Consider the following 20,611-nt stretch of genomic DNA (forward strand, 5'->3'; position numbering starts at 1 on the left):
ACCTGCAGACTCCTGGCCAGGGAAGGGTAGGCTGCTAGGAGAGCCGGGTTCTACTGGCTTAATTGATCTGTCTGGATTAGCCTCTGAATCCTGGACCTCTAGTCCTGTGTGCAGGGATTGTCAGCTTCAGGAGAGACCAAACCTGAAGTTTGCAGAAGGGATTTCTGTCATCCCAGGTGGTTGTGAGCCAAGGTCATTTTGGCTGGAGGTCAAGCATCAGCCTTACCTATGCAGTCTTAAAACTCCTTCTTCCCTACTCCATCCATCCATCCATCCATCCATCCATCCATCCATCCATCCTTTCTTCCACCCATTGTGTCCACAACCATCAATTTATTCATCGCATGAAATAGCTGGTTCTTGACAGTTAATAGAATCCACTAGTAAATCCTTTTAGGTAGGTTTTGTTCCTTCAAGTGTTCTCTCTTAGGTTAATTTTGGTACTTTTCAGAATCATTAACAAAGTGTTATATACAGCTATTCAATGATTTTTAAAATATATATATATATATATCTGATGGCACCTGGGTGGCTTAGTCAGTTAAGTGTCTGACTTCAGCTCAGGTCATGATTTCAGGGTCCTGTGATTGAGCCCCAAGTCCAGGTTCCCTGCTTAATGGGGAGTCTGTTTCTCCCACCCCTCTGCACCTCCCCCATTCGTGCTCTCTATCAAATAAATAAAATCTTAAAAAGATGAAAATTTAAAAATATATGTGTATTTGTGTTGCTTTCCTCATTCCTCATGTTGTTGTTCATGACTTCTCTCCTTGATTAGCTTTGCAGAAGCTTATTTATTTTATTGTTGTTTTTGAAAACTACCTCTGTGTTCCAACACTTTTATGATTTTCTAATGTATTAATGTTTACTCTATGTTTATTAAATCTGCCCTTTCTCATTTGCTTATGCTTATTTTGTTCTCTCTCCACATCCCATTCTTAGATTGAATGTTTATTTTATTAATTTTCTGGCTATGAATTATATTCTGATATATCTTTGGTGTCATTCTGTGTTTCCATTTATGCTATCACTGTCATTAGTTTCTAACATCTGTTGTTTATTTTAATTTTTCTTTTTGAAGGTACTTTTAAAATTTCTTTATCATTGTATCTTTTGGTAACAATTTACTATTAATTTCTAATTTCACTGTGGTATAGTCAAAGATACACTGTATATTGTTTTGTTTGGTTCATTTATTGAGAGCTTTCTCTTTGGTAAAACATATGATCAACTGTTATAAATGATCCATAAGCAATAAAAAGGAGGTAAATAAATATCCTGTTTGAAAAAGAAAATGTTTTTATATACAACCATTAACATAATCCTTCACATCCTTTTGGTCTATTTTAATCTATTTGACAGAGTTGTATGAAAATCTCCCTCTATTATTTCATATCTGTTCCTTCCTTTCAGTTTTTCCAGAAGAGTTTGCTTTAGATCTTTATATTTTAAGATACAATGTGTTTGACACATGAAGATCAGTGAAGTTTTATTGATTTAGAGAACTACACTCCATATCAATACAAAAATGGTTCTCTTTGCCTTGCTTTTTGTCATGAATTTTATATTATTACAACCTACTTTGCATTTTCCAAAAAAAACTGTGCTTGTTCTTTTACAGTTAATTTGAAGCTGTGTGGGTATGACTCTTGGTCATAGGTTTTATCCTTCTGTGAAACTTTATTTGGTAAATTAAAATTCTTTTGACTCTGGTTTTTTAAAAGTGCCCCATCACCATGGTGAATTCTTCAAAGCAAATCTCATTCTAGTTTACTTGCTTATTGGCTTGCCTGTTATACACTGTAAATGTCAAGAGGGCAAGGACTTAGCTTTGTTAACCACTAAACCCCACAGTGTTCACTGCACATAAAAGCTGCTTGATAAGACATTTGTTGAATGAATGCAAGATAGCGCTGACTCATTTCTCCAAACAGCTGCCTCCAGCCTGCCCTGCTTTCTGTCAGAAGACACATAGCTTGTTTCTATGAAACGAATGCTTCCAAGGCCATGGGAGGGGTTTGGGTGATTGTTTTTTAAGGAGAAGAGAAGAACATTCTGGCTGCTGTACACAGAGGGTCAAGAAACAATGTGAGGAGACTAGCTAGCAGGTTGTGACAGGAGAGCGGATGCTGCTTGACCTAGGGGGTGATATAAAGCACCAACTAGAGGCCAGGTGTCAAATTCTCTATCCCATTATTATTTTTTTTAATTTTTATTTATTTATGATAGTCACACACACACAGAGAGAGAGAGAGAGAGAGAGAGAGAGGCAGAGACATAGGCAGAGGGAGAAGCAGGCTCCATGCACCGGGAGCCCGACGTGGGATTCGATCCCGGGTCTCCAGGATCGCGCCCCGGGCCAAAGGCAGGCGCTAAACTGCTGCGCCACCCAGGGATCCCTCTATCCCATTATTTAGCACTAAGTACTAGGTGTCATGCAAAGCATTACACACACTTTTCCCATTTAATATGAGAAATTATATATCTTGATTATAAAATTACATAAGTTATCATCCTTGACAAAACAAAATATTGCTCCCAAACAAGTGAAATACTAAAAAGTATGCCCAAAGAAGCAAGACTTCACTTGCAGCTGACTCTGTTTTACTAGTGGTCATTAGACAAATATCTTCCCAGAGCCAGCAGAGGCTGTAAATCCTCATGGACATTAATGTCACTTCGTTCACAGGACCCATAGAGCCACTTAGTGATTAGCTTACCTCCTCAGATGCTCTTCCTGCCTCCCCTTCTTCGACCTCCTGCAAATAAAAAAGTAATAAAGCAAGCGGGTGCAGATGAAAGCAGGTGATGTAAGAAACCAGGGCATCTGGAGGGAGAAATAAGCTGACATGGCCTCATCTCTACTAGAGCGCTGGGAAGGGTGCTGGCTGAGTGAGAGCTTTGGTCTTCTGTCATAAGGAAAGAGAGATTTGGCTGCTTTCTCATCATTTTCGGACTTTCCTGAGGTTGTTTCCTAGTTTGGCCAGAAAAGGAAAGATAGTAGAATCTGCAGACCAGAGTCTCTGATGTACACTAGTCTTGCGGCCCTGGACATACTCACAGATAGAAACAATAAAGGAAAAAATGGTATTGATATATAAGGAAACAAACGTGCTGTCCACTGAGGTTTTCCCTGCAGCTTACAGTGACTTTAGTTGACAAAAGAATTGGACAATATTACTCGGTAAACAAAGTTATCCTTACTTGGAAGATTGCCATAGCCTGCCAGACATCCTGCATTTCAGAAGCAGTCAACGTTGAATCTCAGTGATGGTCCTCAACTGGATCCAAACCTAAGGCCCTGTTTGAATAAAGAAGAGGGGAAGGGTGGGTGATCCATCTACAATCAGATTTGCAAAGATTTCCTGCACTGTTGTAACACTGTCTTCTTGATGCCTTTTCTCATTTCCTGTTGTCTCTGTCTGCTGTCTAATCTTGTGCCTTGCCTGGGACAAGTGCAATGATAAGGTTACTGGTTCGGATTGCAAGTAGAGGAATTTATAAATTGCTTTCCAGGCCCATGCTGCTTTGAAACTTTCTCAATTAAACTGGCTACTTGACTTAAGAAACAAAAAGCTGATAGAATTGCCAACCCCCCCTCCCCATATTTTACCCTTCTGAGGCTGTTTTCTATAACATGGGAATAACAAATACTCAGTTTGCTATGAATTAAGTGCGATAAAGTATTAAGAAACACCAAGTGGGTGACAGCTCAAAGAAGGCCTTTGCTATGGCTGCAGAGGCAGGCTGACTGCCTGAATCCTCATTCCGACACTAGTCTCCTAGTTCCAATATTCTCATGTGAATTGGAAACATTAGCTTCATGGCTTATTGTGAAGATTCAGTGAATGATTTGGAGTAAATGCTTAAAAATGGTGAGAATAGGCATCTAATAAAAATCATAGCCGCTCAATACTTTGTGTTTTCATTTTCATTGCCAGAAAAACCCTATCCAAAAACTAAGTGGAGAGTCTGAACACATGCTTCTAATATCGTCCAAAGGGCACTTTTTTCCTTTTATTTGCCCCACCCAGCTATCCTGGCTCCCACTTCTCTTCTCCCAGTTACTTTGGGTCCTATGCTGCTAAGAAGCATTTATTTCCTTCTGGTATTTGAAGCAAACAGAACCCAGAGCTGGGTGAGGGAGATATCAAAGAGGGGAAAGAAAAGCTTCTCTTGAGCATCAGGCTCTCTTTTACCATTAATTTCCACCCTCTAAGGCTCCCCAGACCCAGGACTCCTTGGTAACACCCAGACACACATGCACACACATATCTCCATCAGGACACCTGGTGTTGAGGCCTGTCCAGAGCAAATGTTGACCATTGCAATAGAAAGCACGGCATAGAACTGCCTAAAGTGAGCGGGCTTTTCTTCCCATAGTTACAACTAGAGGGATGCACAGCCCTGGGTGTGCCCAGCTGCTGACTCTCAAGACCAGGCTGATTTGGCCTGATTTCGCTCTGTAGGCCTGGAGCAGAGAGTGCTACTTCCAGCCAATAACCCCAAGGGCAGTGGGAAAGCAAGGGGAATTGGGGGGAGGGGAACGGGGAGCAGAGCAAGGTACTGGAGAAAAGAAAGAGGTGGGGTGTGACTCCCCTTTCTCCTCTTTATATTCTCTGGTCTTTGTATAAGAGACATGACTCATCAAATGGGTCCCCTAGATGGGGATTTGGATGCTCTGTGGGCAGCAGATAAGAGTGCAGCCTTCTTGCAGAAAGTAAATTCACTGAATACTCCCCATAAAGTCAATAATGTCAGGCTTATCAGCTGTCCTCATTCCCCACTCCGCCCCCTGGGGACCAGACTTGAAATAAAGGCCACAGCTCCAGGGGCTGGAAAGTGAAGGCACAGGATTGGGCTAGGAAGGGGCCTCTGCCCCCCTGAGCTATATTTTAGGCAGGTGGGGGAAATCTGCCAGGCCTGAGCTGCCCAGAGCCCTCTGCTTTCCAGACGGACAAAGCCCAAACCAAACACATATACCGAGGGGATGAGGGAGGCACCCCCTTAGTCCTCAAAATCAGCAGATGTTTTCAGGAGACGCCACTGGGGCTTCTTAGGACAGTTAAAGGATGTTATTTTAAATATAACCAATAAAAAAAAACCTACAGGGGAAACCTTGGTTTCTTGCCACAGTTCTCACGTTTGCTTTTGCATAATACAGATACTTCTGTACTACCCAAGAGCATATCCATCTTTTCTAGCTGGTGGAGATCTGGTTTCCTTACAAGTTATGTGAAATAAGTCCAAGACCAGCTAGGGTTTCAGATACGATTCTGAAACTCACACTGTAGCCGAAGTGGGCTGTTTTAACAGGACACAACCTGTGCTTGGGGCTCCTCTCCTCCCACACTCAACACCCTTAGGATCCAAGCAGGCATTAAAGCTGGCCCAGACCTTGCCAGGGAGTAGTCCCAGCTTCAGCTCTCTGACCCAGGCAGCAGAATCTGGCTGGGTGGAAATGGACTTGTACTAGACTGATTTCATGGGATCAGTCTCAGTGAGCCTAAATTCTTCCAAATCCCCACTCTGGCCTTGGAGGTGCTTCATGAATATTTCCTGAGTCAACAAATGGACCTCAGCCCCCAACGTAGTATGCGTGAGTAGTAATCTAGTGCTGATTAAAAACATCATGTTCTTATTCAAATAACCTTTCTACACTTTCTTTTATCCAAACTTCACAGCAGTATATTCAGGTCCCCCTGCCCCCAATCTGTTCTTTGTCCGCTTTTCTAGCTGTCTTTTTCCCCCCACTACTTATCCATGTATAGCCAAGTGGTCTTATGTACTGTCCTACAAAGCCCATTCCATGATTTCACTGACTTCCTTTGTTCAGAAATGCTTTCTTCCCTTTCTTCATTCAAAGTTACTGTTCAGGGATCCCTGGGTGGCGCAGCGGTTTGGCGCCTGCCTTTGGCCCAGGGCGTGATCCTGGAGACCCGGGATCGAATCCCACATCAGGCTCCCGGCGCATGGATCCTGCTTCTCCCTCTGCCTGTGTCTCTGCCTCTCTCTCTTTCTCTCTGTATGACTATCATAAATAAATAAAATTTAAAAAAAAAATTAAAAAAAAAAAAAACAAAGTTACTGTTCACTAATAATGTCTTAAGATCAAGTTACACCTCATTGTAAGGTTGTAGTTACACCTTCCTTGCCCTCCTTCCTAGAGCTTTTTCTAGCCTAGGGTGCTCAGGCTGCCTTCTACAAAGTCTGGGACTTTTGGTCTCCTTATCCAAGCCTGGTCTTTGAGAATCAATTAATCCCATGTCCTGTCTCCCCAAAAGACAGAACATGCACCTGTGCCCTTGAGGCTAGGGTCCTTTCTTATCACCATACCTTAGGACAGGGTCCTCTACCCAAGAGAACTCTTAAATATCTAATCTTACAGAAAAAAATTACTTGGGTTTATTGGGAAAATATAAGTTCATGGGATTTATTCCAAAAGTAGAAATAAAAGCAAGATACTATTAACAAGAGCCACCATTTATTAAACATCTACTATGCACTGAACAGAACCAGATACTACAGATTTCCTATATTTCTTATAATAACCCTTAAAGCTAGATATTAATTTCAGCCCCCTGAATTGAAAAAAAGTTGGAACTCATAAGTTAAATAATTAGCCCAAGATCATAAAACTAGGAAGTGGCACCCCTGGATTTGAGTCCAAGTTTGTACAACACCAAAGCCCTTGGCGGTCTCAAGTGCATTATGCTAGTGTCATACTGTTTTGATTAGTACAGCACAAAAATTGTGGTAAGATTATTCCTTTAAATTTTTTATAAAGAGGGCAGCCCCGGTGGCGCAGCGGTTTAGCTCCGCCTGCAGCCCAGGGCGTGATCCTGGAGACTCTGGATTGGGTCCCACGTTGGGCTCTCTGCATGGAGCCTGCTTCTCCCTCTGCCTGTGTCTCTGCCTCTCTCTCTCTGTGTGTGTCTCTATGAATAAATAAATAAAATCTTAAAAAAAATAAAAAAAATAAAAAAATAAATTTTTTATAAAGAGTGTTATAAGAGTTTTTGTAACATGTTGAAGGGCACTCTCTAGTAAAATCATAGTACAAACCATGGTACACAGTACACATGCAAAAAGAAATCCTTTATAAAAGAGACAACTACAGTATTTGGTGTTATCACTATTTAAAATTTTAGTTATTCTAATAGGTGTACAGTGATATCTCTTATGCTTGTAATTGCACTTCCCTGATGGTTAACAATGTTGAACATTTTTTCTTTCTTTCTTTTTATTTTTTTTTTAAAGATTTTATTTATTCATGAGAGACACAAAGAGAGAGAGGCAGAGACACAGGCAGAGGGAGAAGCAGACTCCCTGTGGGGAGCCCGATGTGGGACTCCATCCTGGGAGCCCAGGATCATGCCCTGAGCCGAAGGCAGACGCTCAATCGCTGAGCCACCCAGGTGTCCCTGTTGAACATTTTCTTAAAGTTATATTAATAATCAATATTATAGCTCTCTTTACTTCTCTATTATCAATGATAAATTTTACTCCCTTCAGAAAATGCTGTTACATTTAGCACCTTTGGTCAGCAGTTTACATATAGCTTTGTGGGGAGAGAATAGTCATAGGGAAACATTATTTATGGGATGAATAGTAAAGGTATAAAGTTAGATTAGAAATAAAATTAGTAGTAACTTTTAGTAAAAATGGACATTTCCATAACATTTTTGGAAAATGATACATTTTGGAAGAGGACTATGCTGAAATTCAGAAGATTTTGTATTTTTGCGTCCAAGGAATAGGATCCCAAAACACAAAGTGCAATGAAGCAGAGCTGAGGAGGCTCTAGCATTACTTCTCATACCAGTGATAACAAGAAAAATTTCTAATTATCAGCTGAGCAAGGGCTGATTTATTAATGTTTGCTTCAGTAATATTTCAGATTTCATGGAAGAAATTATGACCAGGAAAAATGGCAACATTTTCCCCAGTTTTATAGAGATATAATTGACCTCTAACATTGTATATAGGTCATAAAGTGTACAACACAATTATTTGATATGTCTGTATTGTGAAATGATCACTACTAGTTAACATCCATCACCTCACATAGCTAAAAACTTGTTTTGTGACAAAATGCTCTTTCGGATATACAATATAGTATTGTTAACTATACTCATCATGCTGTATATTATACCCCTAGAACTTGTCTCAACTGGAAGTTCGTACCTTTGACCACCTTCACCCAATTCCCTGCCCCCTGCCTCTGGCAACCACCAATCTGTTGTTTCTGAGTTTGGTTTTTCTAGCTTCCACATATAAAGTGAGATCATATAGTTATCTAATCTTTTTCTGTTTGTTATGTCCCTTAACAATAATGCCTTCAAGGTCTACTTATTTGGCCACAAATGACAGGATTTCCTGCTTTTTTGTGGCTAAACAGTATTCCATTCTCTATATATGCCACATCTTCTTATCCATTTGTCCATTGATGGGACACTTTGGTTGTTTCCATATCTTGACTATTGTAAATAAACCTGCAATGTATGGGGGCGGGGGAGGGGCAAAAATCTCTTTGGGAGAATGATTTTGTTTCCTTCAGGTAAGTATCCAGAGTGGAATTGCTGGATCATCATATGGTAGCCCTATTTTTAATATTTTGAGGAAACTTCATGCTGTTTTTCTAGTGCCTGCATCAATTTACATTCCCATCATCAGTGAATAAGAGTTCCCTTTTCTGCATATTCTCAACTTATTAGCTCCTGTCTTTTTTAATAAGTCATTTTCACAGGTGTGAGATTTTGATTTGCATTTCCCTGATGATTAGTAATGTTGAACACCTTTCCAGGTACCTGTTGGCCACCTGAATATCTCCTTTGGAAAAATGTCTATTCAGTTCCTTTGCCCATTTTTAATTGGATTGTTTTTTTGCTATTGAGTTGTAGGAGTTTCTTGTATCTTTTGGATATTAGCTCCTTATCAGATACATTGTTTGCAAATACTTACTCCTAATCTATAGGCTGCCTTGAATTGTTGTGCAGAAGCTTTTAATTTGATGTAGTCCCACTTGTTTATTTTCACTTTTGTTGCCTTTGGTGCTTCTGGTGTCATATCCAAAACAAAAGATCATTGACATGAACAAGGTCAAGAAGTCTTTGCCCATTTTATTCTAGGAGTTTTGTGGTTTCACATTTATGTTTTTAAATCCATTTTGAGTTAACTCTTGTGAGTGGTGGAAGACAGAAGTAGTTTCATACTTTTGCATGTGAACATCCATTTTCCCAGCCTCATTTATTAAAGAGACTGTATATCCTCTGTTGAGTATTCTTGGCTCCCTCATCAAATATTAGTTGATTGGATATGCATGGGTTTATTTTCTAGGCTCTCAATTCTGTCCCATTGGTCTATGTTTATGCTAGTACCATACTGTTCTGATTAGTATAGCACTAGATTATGGTTGGATATCAGCAAATGTGATGCCTCTAGCTTTGCTCTTCTTTCTCAGTATTGCTTTTGGCTATTTTGTTAACAGTGCTGAACATCTTTTTAGTGTGCTTAATCAGCTGTAAATATTTTTCAGTGAAATGTCTGTTCATGTCTTTGCCCATTTTCTAATGGATTTTTCAGACTATTGAGGGTCAGTTTCTTTATATATTCTAAATGCTACTCTCTTGTCAGCTATGTAGTTTGCAAATATTTCCTTCTAGTCTGTGGCTTGACTTCCCATCCTCTTCTTGTAGGCCTTTGTAGTTTTAAATTTTGGTTTAGTCCAGCTTATCAATTTTCCCTTTAATGGATTATGCTTTTGGTTGGTATCAAGTCTTAAGAACTGCCTAGCCCCAAATCATGAAGATTTTCTATTTTTTCCCTTAGAAGTTTCATAGTCTTACATTTAAGTACAGGATACATTTGAGCTCATTTTTGTATAAAGTATGAGGTTCAAATTGAGGTTATTTTTGTTGTTGTTGAAATGGCTATCTTAGCCTCTACTGAATTGCTTTTGCTCTTTGTTCAAAAATCCATTGAGTGTATTTGTGTGTCAATTTCTGGGTTCTTTATTCTGTTCCAGTGATCTATGTGTCTTTTTACCAATACCACACTGTCTTCATTACTGCATTAATCAAGGGCTGCCTAATAAAGTATCACAAATAGGGTGCCTGGTGGCTCAGTCAGTTAAGTGTCTCACTCTTGGTTTTGGGCTCAGGGCATGATCTCAGGGTAGTGAGATGGAGCTCTGTGTCTGACTCTGTGATCAGCAGGGAGTCAGCTTGAGATTCTCTTCCTCTTGCTCTCCCTCTGCTCCACCCCTGCTTGCACGCGAGTGTGTGCTCTCTCTCTAAAATAAATAAATCTTTTTTAAAAAATAAAGTATCACAGACTAGGTAGTTTAAAACAGACATTTATTTTCTCACAGTTCTGTAGGTTAAAAGTCCAAGATCAAGGTGCTGGTAGAGTTCGTTTCTGTTGAGGGTCTTTCTTCTTGACTTGTAGATGACTGCCCTCTCCCTAATCTCCGCAGTATTCCTTCTGTGCCTGGCTGTATTCTAATCTCTTCTTATAAGGGCCTAGTCATATTTGATTAGGACCCACTCATATCACTTCATTTTACCTTAGTTTTAGAAATATGGTACTTGTGGCAAGATTTACTATTTTACCAGATTGCTTAAGAATGTTAGTGGCTGCAATATCTACTGCAAACTTGCAGAATAAACACGAAACATCTCAAGTAATTTTAAAAAGTTTATTTATCATCCCAAACTGATTATATATTATAAATTCTGATCAAAATAATAATATTAAAGGTATTTTCAGTAGTACCACAAACTACCTGTACCTGAAGATAAAATCAAATAGTCAACTGGTAAGGATACATTGAAATTTACCCATGTTTAAAATATCACTTTGTTTAAAAATTCACATACATGTTTTTCTCGTTTTGAATTAGAAGGGACACACAAATAGCTATATATGGTCTTCATTTAATAAACCCATGCTCTGAATGAGTCATCAAAAGACTACAAAATCTTATAATTTTCTTTAATGGCACATGAGACAGTACATTGTTTTATAAAACAAAATACAGTACTTCTAATTCTCTTCATACACCTTTTCAACCCCACTGTGAGAGCTGCTCATAAGTGTATAGCAGCTGTTGAGTATTGGGTTCCTACATCATCTCTGTACTGGGTTGTGTTGGGGGATGGCAAGAGGGACATTATAACCCAGAAGTTCTGAAAATACAGAAGCACAGATTTCTCATTAGAAAAATGTATACTTGCCTACTTTAGTACGGGTTCTGTAAAAAGGTATCACTATTGAATCGTTCTGTTTGACTTATAAACTATAACTAGATTTTAGTTTGTGCAGAGAAGCTAAAATAGCTTAAAACATACTGTTCATTCTTGCCTGAAACATAAACACAAATTTGATGAAAGAAGGTGAAAATGAGTATTTTCGATTCTCCTTTACTAAAAGTACTGATAGTTATATGACACTAAGTATTCCAAGTTCCTTCTCTCTGGAAATTGTAACTTATACCTGATTTTGGCTGGGTAGAGATTTAGTAACAAGGAGATGAGGGTTTACCTCTAGAAAAAGCTAGAATGCTGAAATAGTCCAGGGCAGAACAAGAATTAAATCTAGGGAGGGAGAGAGAGGGAACTGCTTGGGGCCAAGGAACTATGTAACATAAGGGATCATATAAAGAGACCTTAGGAGACAGTAGCCTGACCAATAAAATGAAAATACTAGTTCTATTTAGAGAAGGAGGCAACTTAGTAATGTCTCTGAATTCATGAACCATACAATTTGTCCTTTAATGCCTTGATTTAATGAAACAATTTTTTTCCCTAAGCAAATTCAGTTACCCACCTCCTGAGTAAGGATTGTATTCTGAACCATAGTTTCCTTAATCTTATTTGAAGGATTAGAAAAGGGACTTGGAAGTAGGAAATGGAACATTTCTTGAGAACTTACTTAATCCTAGGCCTGATGCTAAGCACTTTATGTTCCATTTTATCCTACCGAAATTCTAGAAAAGTACACATCTCCCCAATTCACTTATGTGGAAATTGAGGCTGAGACGTCCTCTACCACAAATCCCACATGACGAAGCTGGGATGCAAACTCAGGCCAAATTCAGAAGTTTGTGGTCTTTTTATTATACTAATATGCTGACTCCCCTAAGTGAAACATTAGAGGTGACCTACCACAGGTCTCAATGACAGAGGAAGAAGAGGAAAGAGAAATTCCCTCAAAGATATCCTTTCATCTGGTCAGGAATTGGAGTTTTTCCATGGTAATTATCAGAAGTTGAGAATGTGGCACTTTCTCTGACTAGTCTTTGAGGGTAAATTTCCCATGGAGATTTATAATATTAAGGATGAAAGAAGTGTTCATTTTCCAGAAGGTGAAACTTGGGAGAGTCTCAGAGACATTTGCAGCCTTACTTAGGTTTGTGATACTGGGTAAGGTATTAGGCTAGAGTGTGGGAATTCATTCCAAGTGTGTTTCCCAGATGCAGCTCTGGTCCCCAATCTATAACCCCTGCTTTTCTATGTAACACCCTGCTCTTCTGTCTGCCATCTGAAGCTTTGTAACCATATTAAGACTAGATACAATGGTTTGGGGTCACAGAGAAGAATAGCAATGAGCACAACTTATCCTCAACTTCTAGTATCCATAAGAGAGTATCAACAAGGGAAGGAGGAAGGATTCTTTGGAAATGAGTGCTTAGCCAATGGTTTTTTGGGGAGTTGGAAGGGGTGAAGTAGCAATGGGACACATCTTGAGCTTAAGAGAATCAGGTATTGGGGATCCCTGGGTGGCGCAGTGGTTTGGCGCCTGCCTTTGGCCCAGGGCGCGATCCTGGAGACCCAGGATCAAATCCCACGTCGGGCTCCCAGTGCATGGAGCCTGCTTCTCCCTCTGCCTGTGTCTCTGCCTCTCTCTCTCTGTGTGACTATCATAAAAAAAAAAAAAAAAAAAAAGAATCAGGTACTTCTGGACGTTAAGAATATCATAATAAAGGCTGATGTCTCCACATAGGAACTATTTCACTGTTTGGAGATATGGCATTTTGCAGATAAAGGTGTGAAGATAGCCTAAGTATTTTGGACAAGAAAGAAATACTCCTTAATCTCTTTGTCAGCTCAGGCTCTCAATCTGAGCAGAAAGATATTAAGTGGAGAACGGCAGAAATACCCTGAAACTTACTCCTAAGGCAGAGGTTGACTTCTCTGTCAAGTATCTCAAGCAGAGTTAAAGATGCTGTGCTGTGATGCAATGAACTAGGAACTGGGCCAAAAAGTCATGGCACTCTTAAGTTTTAGATTCAGGTGTTTCTCAAATCACTGCTATAGCTTATTGATTTAGCTATAAAATGAAAGGGATAAAATGAATGTGACCTCTTTTAAGACTCAAGAGCAAGATGATTTTCACTCAAGAGTATACTTGTTTTGGGAGGATGGTGGTAGACATTCTGCCACCTAGTGGTCATATTACAGGGTTTGTAGCTAGGGAATTAAAGAAACTGATTATCCCACTGCCCAGCTTCTTAGGGATGCTTGATTTTAGGAACTGCTGTCATACTACACTTTTATTCCAGGAGCCAGGTATCAGTAGTTGCAGCAGAGGGGAGAAGGCCAAGTGCTCCTTGCTTAAAGAAGGAGTGAGTGACCACCAGGTTGTCAAGGGAGAGGTTATCAATCTTGCCTCTCAGGATCTCTCTGGAGGATATCCAGGGGTACCTAACTTCCAAGTTAATATAAGAGGTTTTCGCCTATAAACCAGACAAAGTGGACCTGAAAGTAGCCATATCAGGAGAATTACTGGGATACTCAGGTGAAGAAAGAAAAATGATCTTATGAGGTTTGATGGTAGATCCACCTGAACCAAGGTCTCTGGACACTGAGCACAGTTAAGAACTGTCAAGAAGCACAGGATGAGGTATGGCTGAATCTGTATCAGAAGCAAGCCTGGCCTTCAGAGTCCGGGGGAAAGCTTTCATTCCCTCAAGTCAGGGAAGGAACAAAGTAAGAGCAGTAACCTGTAAAACCAGAAGGCAGTCAGGGAAGGTTATTTCAGCTGCCAGTGGTCTGTGGAGGGAAGGACACAGAATCTCTGTCAATGAGACCAAGACATCTCAGGTTTTGGATTATTCAAGACCTTGGACTACAGAGACAGATTAAAAAAAAAAAATAACCTAAATAGTGGTGGGTAAGACCTCTACCACCTGGCAAACAGTGGAAGCCTCAATTTGAAATGGTCAGAAATGTGTATTGCACTTTTATATACACTTCTAGATGCTGAGCACAAGCAAATGGTCCTCAGTAAGCAAGGCAGATTTTGCTCAGGAACACTATTATTATCTGATACTTTTTTTCAACCATGAAAAATGAAATTACGTTCGGCTTTTTGGAATTTGGGTATGATTTCTGTGGGCTGATTTTCCAGCAAAGAGAGACTGATTACAATGGCCTGTCCTTTGGGGACAAGTTTAATGGTAATCTATAAGGCTCTCTAAAAGCCTCATTATGTTAGTTAGGAAAAGATCCAATGGTCACATGTTGAAAGCTCATCCTAACAAAGGAATTTGGGTCAGTGGTTAACATTTATCAAAAAGTTTTTGGTGTTTTGAAAATATCAAGTGGGGTGGTTTCAGGTCACTTTTCCCAACCTTGTTTTAGAGAAACTCAGCCTATTCCCTCGGACCCTCCGCTTTCCATTTCTGACACTCCTGTTATTCTCTGGTTTTAGAGGAAAATCTGGGATTTTGTCAAGTTGTCCTGAACAGCCTAGATAAAACGTTAAGACTCAGCTTCCTTTCCTGAACAAATAAAAAGATAGCAGTGTTTATTGTATATATACATATACCTCTACTTTTCACTTGGAATATATAATTAAAGTGACTTATGAGATGTGGAAGACAGGGCCATCCCATCCCACTCAGAAAACTATCTTGAGGCAGGGGAAAGGAAACTGAAGGGTTTTAGAATGGGTGGTATTTGACAAAGCAGGAAGTCTGAGTTCCTGTCCCATTAATATGCAACAGATACAACATCTAGATAGAAAAATGAGAATGGATACAGACTTTACAAACACCATGATCTGGGAGTGGGAGGACGGAGAAAGCATTTGTCAGGTTTGCCGTTCATCTTCGTTTGGGGACATGGTAGTACAGAAGGGAGGGAACAGGTAGGTTCATATACTATTTAAATTGGCTTGCTGGCCATAAATGAAAGATATGGAGCTGCAATTGATGAATGAATGCACTGAAGAGTAAGTACACTTAGAAACATAAGAGGTATTTCTACTAATATTTTAGTGTTAACATTAAAATTGGGAGTACAAGGATTATAAATTCAGAAAATATTAATGTCCATGAATGGCTCATATTTTTACCTAACAGATGGCTGGGAATGAAATAAGGAAAGTAACTTTTGTGAAATCACAATCCTTTCAAAATCATGTCTGGTAACATGATCTCGCTCGAATGATTTGTTAACAAGTGCTACAGAGGTCAGTGAAAATATTCTCACAATGACTGGAAATTCAAGCATCACACAAGCACAAGCTTTCTTTTCACTTAAAATATAAAAATAGAAATTGTACAGGAATTTGCATATCTTTGACACAGCTAAAAAGAAGCTCTCATTCTCACAGAATGATGCCCTATACTCTAAAACAATTCCATACTGGGTTGCTTGTAAAATGAATGTTCTAGCATCTTTTCTTGATGTCACCTAAAGTCTGATCACTTAAATATTAACTCTGACTCTACAACCTTGAAAGCAGCACTAACATACAAGCTTAACTGCTGATTACAGGAGTGGGCTATTCTTTTTTTACTGGTATATTCTCCTTTAGCTTTGCCCAATAAACCCATCTTCCAGTCCAAACATTACCTAACAGTTTTAAAGAACATCATATTCTACAGGAACTTCAAAGGGTAAGGATGTTTCCCTCAAAAGAAAATTGAGGTGCTTACCAAAGGGAAGGAAAAGAGAGACAGGCGTGTGTGTCACTCATGTCTGCTTCTCCACTGTAACCTAGCACTGTACCTGGCACATAGGGACTCCTGAATAAAAGTAAAATGAGAGAATTCAATCAGATGGCTCAGAGGTTAGGACTCTTTCTGCATCTTCAGACTCAACATATATCTTTGGCCCCTACTTACATTTGACAAATAGAGATTTATCTTCTTAAATAGTTAGAATCCACCTGTTTCAGAAGGGGAATTTTATCATTTCAACCTATTGTCTCAGTATAACTGGATAACCTCATCCCACTCAGAAATAGGCCAGATTCCATTGGGCTGCACGTTGGGGGGAGAGCGCTTCCAGTCCCACGTCTTCACAGGAATCTTCCAGGTTTTACCATAGTTGGCTTCAATGTATTCAGTGGTTTCACAGGGCACATGAACCTTCATGTCTACAAACTCAGTCCAGCACAGTGTAAACTTGGGAAACAGGTATCTGTGGCAAAACAGAGGCAATGTGCAGAGGGATGAGACTCAATAGAAGTCCGGTCTAAGGAACCCAGCTGCTAGTGCACTCGGGATTGAAGGAAAATTCTCTCCCATTAAATAGCTTTGGGGATAAATATAGTGGACATTTTGTTGTTTCTGACTGTCCAGCCTTCCCTTCCACTTTTAATGTTTTTTTTTTTTATTTTAAAGATTTTATTTATTTATTCATGATAGAGGGGGGAGGGCAGAGACACAGGCAGAGGGAGAAGCAGGCTCCATGCAGGGAGCCTGATGTGGGACTCGATCCTGGGACCCCAGGATCACGCCCTGGGCCAAAGGCAGGGACTGAACCGCTGAGCTTCCCAGGGATCCCCTCCACTTTTAATGTTGACAGCATCCCCATTTCCCTGTCCCTATGGTTCAGGAAGGGCTGACCCCACCCCCTCTCTAGAGACGGGTAAAAAAAAAAAAGACCCAGGCCTAACTAGTATATTATATTATTAGTATATTATAGTGATTGGATCAGGGTTGGGAATATACACAAATTAGGCAAATAAGTCAGCTTTGGGATTTCCACTGGAACTACTGGAAGAAAGAGGCATTCTTTCTGCTGAGGTTTCTAAGCCGGTGGGATGGAAGCTGAGCATCTTTGTTATCTATTAGCAAGAAGAGCCTGAAGATGAGGTCAAAGCAAAAAAGCTCCCAAAACGTGGAGAGAAATGACCAGCTCAGAAAACCCTAGAGAAGGACTTGGATTTGGCTGTAACCATTCCTTAAATATCTCAGGTAAGCCAATGAATATATAAGTATTTTTTTAAACTACATTTCTAATATTTGAAATTCTTCATACACAGAGGGAGGTACATGTAGCAGTGAGAAAGGAAACAAAACCCTTCTAGTCAGCCACAGAACCTGAATCAATCTGGCAATATAAAGACAAATTCTCCAACAACAGTACCACAAATGCTTGTGTCTTTGTGACAGGCCTTATTCACACCTGCATTCTGAGTTTCACTGTGGTCCTAGATAGCTTCTGATAACCTAGTCAGCTTAGAGAGCTAAAGAAGAAACTCTCAGGATCAGCCAGGGTATTTTTCAAACTCCTTTGCTAACTCATACTGTAGTGAAAATTTCACACCACAGTACATGAATGTGGTAGGATGCACTAAGATCGCTTTTTGGGGATCTTCACACCCCAGCCCCCTCCTCAAATGCAGAAAGAGACCTAATGCCTGGATGTCCTGTACTTGAACAATATTTCCCTTAAAGACAGTGATATGGACCACATTCTTTCTGCTTTTATTTTACCACCTGCCCCCCTCCCTTAAATTTCTGTTCTCAGCCACAAACTTACTTTCTTATTTTTAACAGTTCACACATCATTAAATCCCCATCAAATTCAAACTGCCACTGAAAGAATCTAACTACAGAACACTGAAATAAGTACCACATGTGTGAGGTGAATCTTCTTTTCTTTCAAGTGGACTTTCCAAGGATATCTAGCAACTGTGACACCAAGATGCATTCCCAGGCTTCTGTCCCTCACATGAACCTACCTGTAGTTTCTGTCTTTCTTTCATCTCAGATGTGAAAGAAAGTCTTTACATCAGCCGAGGCAATGTTAGTTATAATGAATTTTACTCTATGGTGGAACTATTTTAACTAGCAGATATGTTTAAGAAATTAAGCCAAATTATGTTTCTTAAAGGTACTCCAGATCAGTAAATTCAATTCAATATATTACCAAGGAAAACTAAAATGAGCAGTTTCGTTAGATTTAAGTTTATATTATAACCTTATATTCTGTGTTGGTGTTTTCTGAGAAATGTTTCTTTTCTTCACATGAAAAGAACTTTCAGAAATGAGATTTCAAGTGGCAATAGCAGAGATCACAGAAACTTAAAATATCAGTGGATTAAAGAAAAAAGGAACAGGAAAGAGCCAGATGTCAAAGCATAATCATATTGTGGAAATGGGATCTAGCTGGGATATTCTCCAAGGAAAGGTCAGTTCTCATACATTCTGCTTTTAAATATCATGTTTTACCACCAGATGAACATAAAGCCATACATGAAAATGAGAGGCTGAACAAATTCTAAAGAAAGCAACAAGTTCCTTCTACCCAAACCAATGGGTGCTGGCAGTTAATAGACAATCCCAGCTGGCTTCTGTGAAAAGACGGCCATAGCAAATCTCATAGCTGAGGAAGAAATAAGATACAGCATAGCTCTACCATCTGCTGGTCCCAATTTTATTCTGCACACTCATATTCATGGAATTGCTTATTTTGTCATCAGACACAGCCATCCATCACCGGCCTCCACCCTCCCCTATCAGATGCTGGTCAGAAGAATGTCCACCTGTCCCATCCTATCAAGTGGGCGCACTCTAGTTGAAATAAAGCAGAAATTATGGTCTATCTTGTTACACAGGCCAGGAAGCTCCTCTCTTAAATATTAGCCTCTATAGTCTATCAAAGAGAAAGAAAAATCACAGGTCCAGGATAGACAGGGTAAATGAGAATACTACAAATTTTACAGAAGCAGTATTTTAAACAATGAAATGTTCAAATGAACAAAACCAAAACATTAAAAGCACATAAACAATGTATAAAAATAACACAAAGACAATTTAACTCAAATGTTCATTTTTGCTCCTAAATGGAAATATCCCTAAATCATTATGGTTTTCTTTTCACTAAAAAATTTTTCAGTTCAATCAGCAAAAAGAAAATTCCAGCTTCCTAGGAGAAGAGGAAAGATAAACAAACCATAAAATGTGAAAGCTGACTGTAAAATGGGACTGAGGAGAGGAAGAGGGAGTCAGTGACACAGAATATCACATGCCATGTACTCTGCCCAGGTTACCAGTAAACAATGACTAAGACTAGAACACACCATGGATCTGTGACATTACCTTACCTTAGTTTTTAAAGCAAAGATTAAGTTTGGCTAAGCAGTTTGCACTTTAAAGCTCTGGGACAGGATCCAGAATGGGAACAGATTTAAATTCACACTAAGGCAACCCTTATAAGTTTAAGGGATCTTTTCAAACACACAAAAAGCCTTCCATTCACATTTTCTATTTCATAGTTCGTTTACTTCATTTTATCTTTGCATAAAAGAATAATTAGAATTAAGACTTAGAGTTAAAAAAAAAAAAAAAAAAGAGTTGGAGTAGACCATTGCATTTTCTTCCTCACAGACCTCCTTACAATCTGTAAAACTACTTACTGGTTGCTGTATAAAGTAATCTCATCAGTTTAATTGTGCAACCTATAAACATAATTGCTAAATGAAAAACACTTTTTATTATTACTAGTTAGCTAGGCTAAGTGAGCGAGAGAGAGAGAAAAACTATCAATTACAACTGAATTTGACCTTTTTAAACATAAGCTGCATTAAACTCCAAGTTGGAACAGCAGAGCCATGTTTTTAAACAAGAATTTCCTGCAAAACAACACAAATGGTTTATTCTCATTACCAGTTTTGTCTCTGCTTTTAATTCTTAATTTCTTTTTCTTGTGTTATTCTAGTGCCTAAGCCCTCTAGCATTCTACTTAATAGAAGCAGAGAGAGTACATGTTTTTTTTTTTTTTTCTGATTTTTGATAGAAAGGCTTAAAAAGTTTATCACGAAATATGATTGCTTCTTTTAGGTTTTTAGTATATTCCCTTTATCCAGTTAAAGAAATTCTGAACTCTTTTATTCCAAGCTTGCTAAAAGGCCTCCCCACCCGCCCCCCTTTTGGTTAATTACGAAATTTATCAAACATTTGCAATGTCATTTATTGAAATAATAATGGAGGGGGTTTTCCTTTAATCTTTTAATCCTTTAATGTTGAGAATTGCACTAATATATAAATACTACAAAATTTGATTCATTGTGTTTAAGGTATCCTCATCTGTGTTTGACAATACTGTAATTTTCCTTTAAAAAATTTTTGGCACTGTTTAAGTCATTTTGCTATCAGTCTCATACAATAAGTTGCTTAAAGCATTCTTTTTCTTTTTAAAATTTCTGACATAGGAAATATAGGGAATAATCTCTCTGGTAAGGCATGGTAAAACTTCCCTGTAAACTTTCAGTAGGGAAAAGACAGGGGAAGGAGAATTTCCGATTTGATTAAATTTCTTTCATGAGTATGGGTTATCCAGATCTTCCTGAGTTAATTTTGACATTTGTTTTT

General features: G+C 39.1%; 1 protein-coding gene across 11 annotated transcripts in view; it reads right to left on the reverse strand.

The window, feature by feature from the left end:
• Positions 1-3,227: 3,227 nt before the first annotated feature.
• The window catches only part of FKTN (fukutin), a 73,353-nt gene continuing 55,969 nt past the window's right edge, over positions 3,228-20,611 (reverse strand). For 8 of the 11 annotated variants that reach the window (XM_041762876.1, XM_041762874.1, XM_041762873.1 and 5 more), the window contains one exon: positions 12,930-16,430. In XM_041762876.1, coding sequence (XP_041618810.1) covers positions 16,217-16,430 — 214 coding nt within the window. In that variant the 3' untranslated portion in view covers positions 12,930-16,216. The other 3 variants (XR_005988986.1, XR_005988985.1, XR_005988984.1) reach the window with 3 other exon arrangements.

Source organism: Vulpes lagopus, chromosome 7, assembly GCF_018345385.1.
Source record: "Vulpes lagopus strain Blue_001 chromosome 7, ASM1834538v1, whole genome shotgun sequence".
Lineage (NCBI taxonomy): Eukaryota > Metazoa > Chordata > Mammalia > Carnivora > Canidae > Vulpes > Vulpes lagopus.